Source organism: Glossina fuscipes, unplaced genomic scaffold, assembly GCF_014805625.2.
Source record: "Glossina fuscipes isolate IAEA_lab_2018 unplaced genomic scaffold, Yale_Gfus_2 59, whole genome shotgun sequence".
NCBI lineage: Eukaryota > Metazoa > Arthropoda > Insecta > Diptera > Glossinidae > Glossina > Glossina fuscipes.
Genome location: NW_023998431.1, coordinates 662,592 through 671,497, shown reverse-complemented (window position 1 = coordinate 671,497; position 8,906 = coordinate 662,592). Strand labels below are relative to the sequence as shown.

General features: G+C 35.3%; 1 protein-coding gene across 2 annotated transcripts in view; it reads left to right on the top strand.

The window, feature by feature from the left end:
* Positions 1 to 646: 646 nt before the first annotated feature.
* LOC119637379 (moesin/ezrin/radixin homolog 1) overlaps positions 647 to 8,906 on the top strand; it is an 11,670-nt gene continuing 3,410 nt past the window's right edge. Inside the window, exons 1-3 of one of the 2 annotated variants that reach the window (XM_038033371.1) lie at positions 647 to 863; positions 8,223 to 8,402; positions 8,666 to 8,791. In XM_038033371.1, the coding sequence (XP_037889299.1) occupies positions 792 to 863; positions 8,223 to 8,402; positions 8,666 to 8,791 (378 nt within the window). In that variant the 5' untranslated portion in view covers positions 647 to 791. The remainder of the gene's footprint in view (positions 864 to 8,222; positions 8,403 to 8,665; positions 8,792 to 8,906) is intronic. The other variant, XM_038033372.1, reaches the window with a different exon arrangement.

The following is an 8,906-nucleotide window of genomic DNA, read 5'->3' as shown; positions in this document are numbered from 1 at the left end:
GCATAAAGCCGGCACGATTTTGGTCTTTTTGAGTGCAATAACAGAAGCACCTACTGGAAAGCTCAAAGGCTTAATATTGATTTAATAATCAAAAAAAAACTATTGAACCTAACACGAACTCTGACTAATACTTGGAACGGATAAACCGTTTCACGCAATATTTCCTAACATTACACCAACGGCTTGTGCTATCTGACTATATCCGCTTGTACAACGCAGAATACTCGAAGAGGTGCTTTAAAGCTTAAACGTCACACTATTTTTTTTGTTTGCTTTTTTTTTTTTTTTTTTATTTTTGTAATTAAATACATTTTTTTTTTCTTCTTTCGTTCTGCAAAAAATGCTGTTCTCTAATGCTTGCCGGTAAATCAACCCCTGTGCAAAAAGTGTTTAATAGTGACAATGGGGCTGGGGTTAGAGGTATCTACTAATGTTTGTTACAATGTCATTGCGGAAATGTGTGTCGGGGAAGTGAAGGAAAAGGGAAATGCAATGGAATTATAAACAACGTCAGTACATTCACCACAAGTATTACTTGGAAAAAACAGACGAAAATTAGTTCAGTCATTTTTCAACCATCAAGTAAAATTGTTCTACGAAAAACAAAAAAAAAAAAAGAAGAAAAATAATCTTCAAAGAAAAGAAAATTGCAGCTAATTGTTAAAAGCTCTGTGTCATCTGCGCAGGAAAGTTGAAAATAATTCCGAACTAACTAACTAACTAACTAACTCTTTTGGAAATAGAGCAACTCCGTGACAATTAATAAATTACTGCATAGATCGTTTGGCAAAATGGTTGTCTCCTCCGACAACCATATACGCCTTAAACGTTACACTAGCGGCGGCAGTTTAAAACAGAAAACGGTTTGTTGCATTTTGGTTTGCTTGCGAGAAAATAAACATATAGAAACAAACACAAACATTTGTGCAACAACAACAACAAGTTGTCTTTACCTTGAGGCGAATTTCGGCTCATCCTCCACCTCGAATACCTCTAATTCGCCAATTAAAAACTATTTTTTGAAATGGGCGTGTAGGTGTGGCCCTGATAAATATATGCGCTATTCACGAGTATCTTTATTTATTTACTTTTTTTTTTCTTTATTTGTTGACCTATTGCTGAGTGAGTGTTATCGAACAGATCCATTTTCATTTTTTCACCTATCTGCGAACATAACAAATCGATTAATTATTGCCGGGGCTGGCACATGTCTGGCGGATGTCGTGTCCATCAAAAAAATTCGCGCATCCTCGAACCACGCCTTTCAGAACCCCATATCACATTTATATCGTTTATGCAGGAGTTCGAATAGATTTAGTAGTGACGCTGCCTTTGTTATTTTCAAAACAAATCCGATTTCTGGGTAATACGTCTAAGAATATCGCTGCTATGGTAACTTTTCTCCACCGATAAAATTAATTAATTCATCGGTAGTTTATTGATTTTGGGCGAAAGTCGCACATGCACGCTGTGGATGGCCAAAAGGGATGGCTACATTACATGACTATTGAAAAGTGAAGTTACAAGAAATTGATAAGACCGCTAAAAGCATCCAAAAGCAATTCATTCGAGCAATTATTCTTTCTCAAAACGGAGCTTTACTTACAAACAGGAACAAAAACATCAACGTGTTAGCGACGCGAAACGTGGGCAAAATTGCTTGAATTACAGTTCGAGGTGTTAGTGGGATAGCATCCCTATTCTTCCGAATCTGGCACCAACCGACTATGATCGACTGGCAAACTTCGAACGAGTGCTCCATGGAATAAGCTTTCGATCATGTGGTGGACTCATTGCCGAAAGTCAAGCTTTATGTGAGGATCCCGATATATTGTTTCATGAAAAAGTCGTCAATATGTTAGAGAAGCATTGAAGGAGATTGAAGGAGACTATGTTCATGAATAAAGATGAATTAAAAAAAAAAAAAAGAGAAAATATGTATATATATATATATATTTGTTCTTCCTACGTTAGTCCCGGGAATTATTGATCTATATATTAAATTGTGTCCAAATCGAAATTTTTAATCGAAGTTTTTGTGATCTTGCCGGTCGCAACAACAGCCGAAATCAAGCACGGAGAACAACCGCCTCACCTCTTACAGGGTAGATATCGGACGTCGGAAAGATTTATCTAAAAATTAATTATGCTTTCGTTTCATGTCCATTAAATAAATAAACATTGGCAATAACATTGGTTAGCAGCAAGTCTCTTGTTAATCTTTTCTTAGCTGTATTTGCAAACAGAAATCGTATGCATCAACACTTATAGGCGTTCATAAGGCAATAGTTCAAATTTAAAGGCAATAGTTTCCCAACCATTCTATATTGAACTAAATTGAATCAACTCTTCTTAACCGTATTAAATGAAAACACGATGCAGTTTATTCTTTAATCTCTACTATGTGTTGATTACGACTGGAATAGTTACTAAAGTACTAGTGTATTAACTAAACGCTTTGATGATCGGTAGACACACATCTCACCTTTCGTGCCTGATGCTTTCATTTTTCAAATCGAACGTAGATAAATACCACCCTCTCTTTCTTTGTTCTTCTACATAGAAGTCTCCTTAACCGTCGCCGTATCGTACCGCATACCACAACGTGTGCACAGTAGAGAACATCCCTTGACTGGTTAGTCACTAAAATGCGACAAAAGGAAAGGAGAGAGAAGTTTACCACGCAAATGGCGGTAAATTCAAATCTTGTGTAAATTTTGAGACACTTTGTATACACAGTTCGCACGTTGACTGGGTTCAAGTGCATCTCAGTTACTCACCGCTAAATGGAAGCATTTACAGCTCAGATTTCCACATTTATTTTCTTTCTTACTTGCATAGTTGTCCAAATTTGATAACTAAATATCTCTTCTAAATTTTAAGATTTCTCCTTTATGCGGTACACAGTCAGAATTGAGTAACGCTTTCGTGCTAAGCTTCTCAGCTCGATGCGAAGCACGAACAAGTCTAAATCGACAGTAAATATCATTTCGATTTCTTATCGAGAAACTCTAAAAATATTTCATTTAGTCTTTGGCGTAGTGCAATCGTTAGAAGCGAATGTACAAAGATCTTTTAGATTTGAGAGATGAATGCCTAGATTTGTAACCAGATATTTCTATTATTAATCAATTTTATTAAAAAGTTTCTGGTCACATCACGTTCAGTCGAATACGAGCGAGGAGGAGACAAATTTAATTTTTTTATTTATTTCAAAGGGAAATGTCTTTCCCGGTACAGAGTTAGCAGCGCAAAGTTTGCAAAACGCTACCTTTGAAACATTCAACGCTTCAGGCGAATAAAAGTGGTAAACTTTTTTGTTCATTTATTAGAACGCGTGTGTTTGTCGATTAAGAGAAATTTTTATTACGAATAAGTCAGAGTTAACCTTTGTTAATATTAGTACCAAACTTATTACATATTTGCACAGCTTTACGCAGACGCAGCCGAATAGCAATTATTTGCTATTGCTTACGGTTCTTGTTATCAAGCCAGCACGCTCAGGTGACGAAACGCAAAAAGGATACAATCGTTATTTGCGATGGCACAAATATGAAAATTTAACATTCGATATCGAGCAATATTCATACGCCTATCGAGTATCATCAAGTCATTATAAGGTCATCAAGTCGTTAAAGGTTGCCCGGTAACGAGAACCATTAATTCAAAATTTGAAAATTATGGTCGCCGTAAACGTGATTTGTTGTAAGCAAGCTCTAGCCGTTATTATTAAGAAGAAATTTCCAACAATTTTCGCGATGGCTTGGCACACGGCTGAAATGACTAATGACAATCGTATCTGCTCAAGAATACATTGATCTTGCAATATTGTCGCCTCATGTGTGCCCATATAATCTTGGCAACTTTCTTCGTGATATGTAAAATACAACATAAACTTGGATCGCATAACACATTCACATCAATGCGCTTAAACTACATATATATATATAGTTTTAATTGGGTTTTAATACAGTGGCCAATAAATTGCTCTTATGCAAGTGGCTTTTAACTATCAGTTTATTTGTGTGGCAACAACATGCACGTAACAATATACGGGCAAGTGCCTGCCAGTGCCTGCTGCATTGTATCGTATTTTTTGTTTCTCTTTAATCTCGAAAAAAAAAAAAAAACCTATATGTTAATTGGATTTATTCCGATATTAACCATTTTTTATTATAATTACATCATATTTTCAATTAATTGCAATATTGAAAAAGCTATTGTTGTAATCAGGAGGGCTATTGGTATGCGTGTGTCAAATTACATACATATGACACGGACTTTTGCTTATTGCAATCAGTTAACAAAGTGCGAATGTGAACTAAGTTAGCTAAACGAAGTCAGCGGAATAACGGGGAACTCTTTGCATATTTATTGCAAAGACAATGAATGACTCGTCGTTGTTAACCTTATATCAAGCGCACTTTCAGATATGAACTGTGCAACTTAACCACTTAATAACCTTCCAACTATTCGCTAGCTACCTAAATGTAACGTTTCTCATCTGCAATGAAAAAATATTTAAATCTTCAATCATCAAATTTATTGTTACACATTTATTGTTGTTACACACTCTTTTCATGGCAAAGTCTCACTCTTTCGATGCCAGGCATCAACTTCTCATGCGTAAAGCATAATTCTCTAGCGCGCCGCCCGTGGGAGCGACGCATATGTATACCCGATGAACGGAACTCAACCAAGGGAATGAATACACGACTCAACCATAGCATTTTACCTAATTTTTCAAATATATATGATATGATATGATACGAGCGCACGAGCATCTTCAATCAATTTACAATCTCTAGCATACTTTTGGGTAATAACAACAGCCATCGTCATCATCCTCCAGTGAGAATTTTCCTGATTATGATTTCCAAAAGTTTCCACATTTCGTCTTATGTTATTTATTAATATGAGCTTCCGACAAAAGTATCTAAACCAAATGATTTACGGATTTTACTTTCTTTCAATCAAAAAAGATGCTTGGGAAGATAATTGGGAAAGAAGAACTAAAACATAAACGATAAGCACTCTTTTCCTTCCCCCTTAAAAAAATAATATCAAGAGCTTCTATTGTTTGTCGTCTATTATTCGGTGTGAAATTCTTCCTAGTTGAGGGTCAATATATCAGTAAAATAGATGATCTAAAAGTTCCTTGCCTTTCTTCTTACTCTTGTTAGTTTATTGGCGAACTTTTAATGAACAAAAGATTTTCTATCCTCTAAGCTAACACAGATGGGGTATCATTAGCCGAATATAGATCTTACAGAACGCAAGCTTATTATAAGGACAAAGACCAAGCCCAAGGTCAGAATACGAAGAGACACTTCCCAACTCGCCCTTTAATCATTAGTACAATTGGTTGAAGGTAGGAAGGATTATGGTTTACTAGATTGACACTTTTTGAATTCATTTAGATTTGGTGACTGCATACCGTGCAGTCGCAGTCACTGCAGTTAAGTGTGTACATAAATTTTGTAAATTTTTTGATAAAATTCAACTCTATCTACCATTGTCTATTGCTGTATCTCTTATCGGGTAACCTGCACAAGCTCTCGTATTAGATACTTCGTCGAAGAGGTTGTCGACAATTTTTCTGAGATATTGACGAATTGATAAAGACGATTGCATTGACCAAAAAAAAGAAGACACGTTTAGAGAATAATCGCCTGGCATGTCTCAGCTGGAGACGAACGGACGCACGTGCACGAGCGTTCATTGTCGTCAAGACTACAATTTTTTTCAACTCAATTTTGAAAACTATTTTCTAAATAGTTTCATAGCTCACAGCAATTTCTTTCCAAGTCAACGTTATCATTTTCGTAGCTTGAGCCGACTTTTTTTTCCGATGCCGCAAATGACTTACACTGTAGCCACATCTAAGCTACGCAATACACAAAACTTCAAAAAAAAAGTGATTATGTCAAGCACGCAGCGAATGCACGCACCAACACACCCAACAAATTTAAATCTGTAGAATTTATTTGTACACCTAATAATTTATTATCGAGATTAAGATTGAATTAAACTTTGCAACTCGAACGTGAAACGAAAGTGAAATCAAGTTAATGTAATCAGCACATATTAGAATAAGTGAAACAAGTCTGTAAGACAAACGAAAGACGGGCAATGTATGTCTATGTTAACCAAAACTGGGATAACTATTTTGGAAAATGTCTAAAGTGACGTAAACAATTTTCGAAAGACTAAAATTAACAGGAAATAAGCAGGAAAATTACATGACCGGGTCGTGACCGAATCTTCTATATGAGGCATAAAAAATGGGGATGCATATTATACATTTTCGTATTATGTAACATGGGGCGGACACGGTTGATTTTTTTCTATTTTCGGAATAAAAGAGGAACTTGCATGTGTTGTATAGTCTTGTGCGCGCACTGTAGTTTATGCGTAGCAAGTCAAAAACACGGAAAACAGAGGTGTTCACAATTTCCGTTTTATAGGCATGTGGGCTTTTTTGGGCCCGTTCTTTGACCGGTTTAATCCATTTTTTTAATATTCTTTTGCGAATTTGTAAGAAATATCTTAGGTTTTGCGAAAGAGAGGACGACACCGCACAGTTGGGCAGACTAACAGATGAACGGACGAACATGCTTGGGTGCATTCCGTAAAATTACCTTCTCACCGCCCACAGAATGCACATTTGAATTTTTGTATATTTATCTACCGTAGTTCATGTGTAACGAACAAAAAAACAATTTTTTTCTTAATCCTTCTGAAAAACAGAATGGTGTCCTCAGTTTAGGTGATATTGTGGACGCATTCATTCAGCGGATTGGACCCATTTTTAATACCAACCAGCATCCAAGAATTTCCAATATCTCTGCCAAATTTAAACAGTCGATACCTTTATTTCTACGGCCTGAAGAATATTTCCAACAGATATTACACAAACAAACATACGGACATGCTTAAATCGATTTAGAGTTTGATGCTGATCAAGAATGTATATCGTATGTGGGATCTCTGAAGCTTCCTCCCCTCATCTTTCGCAGATGTATATAAAAATGACTTTATGCTTTTCAAGTACGATGGTATTCGATTTCTCTCGATCGACTCTTTGAGATAAGCGTAATTGTATCAATTTCAAAAGAAGCTACTGAAGGCCCTCGCGTAGACAAATTTTGCTGGCAAAACATCAGCAAATGTCTTAACAGGTCTAGAGCGAACTGCAGGAACACTGATTGCAGTCGAACAATCCTTAATAAAATTATGACGGATCTCGGTATTAATTAACGTAACGTGTATTGCCTTTCATGGACAAAAAATAGTAAACAACAATTCAAAGAAGTGGAGAAACGGACGGGGAAGAAATACTTGTAATGTGAATCGATAGAAAGTACAACTTAATTGGAATACTTTAGCGATTAGATAGATTTCAAGATTTCATATCTTCACAAAGAAAAAGATGCGGGAAAGACTCACTATTCTCTTAGTATTAGTTGGGTTTCAATATAATTTGAAATTTCTAACTTTGTTAAGCAGTCGATGATGCGATGCACTAATTTTTCATTTACGGCATTTCGATTTAGGTGAACCGAATCTATTGGACTATTACACGTAGCCGCTTTAAGCCAACCGAAGCTAGTAATGTTTTAGATGTGAATGCAGGGCCGGTTCTTAACTTTTCTTTCAAAGACTACTAGTATTATTACTACTACTACTACTACTACTACTACTACTACTACTACTACTATTACTACTACTACTACTACTATTACTACTACTACTACTACTCAAGACTACTACTAACCTTATATTAAAAAAGCGAAACTTACTAACAGATTAGATTATTGATACGTAGAACGATCAGGTCCAAATTTAGTAAAGTTAATTTTCCGCAACTTTATTACTATGCCTTACAAAAGTTTGCTAATATTATGGGTCATTCGATTTGGAATGAATTAATTTTGAACATTATTGACTTAGGAGGAAGACCATTCGAATTGACCGGAACAAGTTCGAGAAAATCGCTTAGTTAGTAGATATAGGTGTTTGACATTCAAATGACTGCTACACTGGTATTAATTAATTTATTTATTTATTTCCGTGCTGAAGTAAAATTAAATTTAATTTAAAGGTATTTATGAGAATGCATTTGTTTATGTGAATATAAGTAACAATGGCACCTTGTACATATGTGCTTTACTATTCGTTTATATCAAATTTTGTTATTTTTTGTTATTTTATTTTGACAGCTAAATGTTCGCGTTACCACTATGGATGCCGAATTGGAGTTTGCGATTCAGCAAACTACCACCGGCAAGCAGCTTTTTGATCAAGTTGTTAAAACGATTGGTCTGCGTGAGGTCTGGTTTTTTGGTCTTCAATACACTGATTCAAAGGGTGACTCCACTTGGATAAAACTATACAAAAAGGTTAGTTGAAGTTATAAATGAAGTTATGCTTTCCAATCTCAATCTCAATTTCATTCATCACGACATCCCATTATCGGAGATTACGCATCAGAAACATTAGAAGCTAAGAATTTCGACTCTCATGTATATAAAAGAATTTTTTGTAAAAAAGTTTTTTTTTGAAATTTTTTTTTTTTTTTTTTTTTTAAATATTATTATATAGATATAAGTTTGGCGTTTGCATTAAAATTTTATAAATTTCGTTTGTATGTGAACATTATTAGCCCGAATCACCGGCCATTAAAACTATAAAGTATCTGAAACGGGTCAAAAAGTATGTGGATAAGAAAACACAAGATGGTGGTCAACAACATGACGACGATACCGACGACAGCGATGAAGAGGATTTGGTGGGTGGCATACGAACAGAAATTAGCTTTAGCTCTCCTTCCCTTGAATTGATTAAACAATGCTAGTCAAGTATTTTTTTTTTTTTTTTTTTTTTTTTTTTTTTTTTTTTTTTTT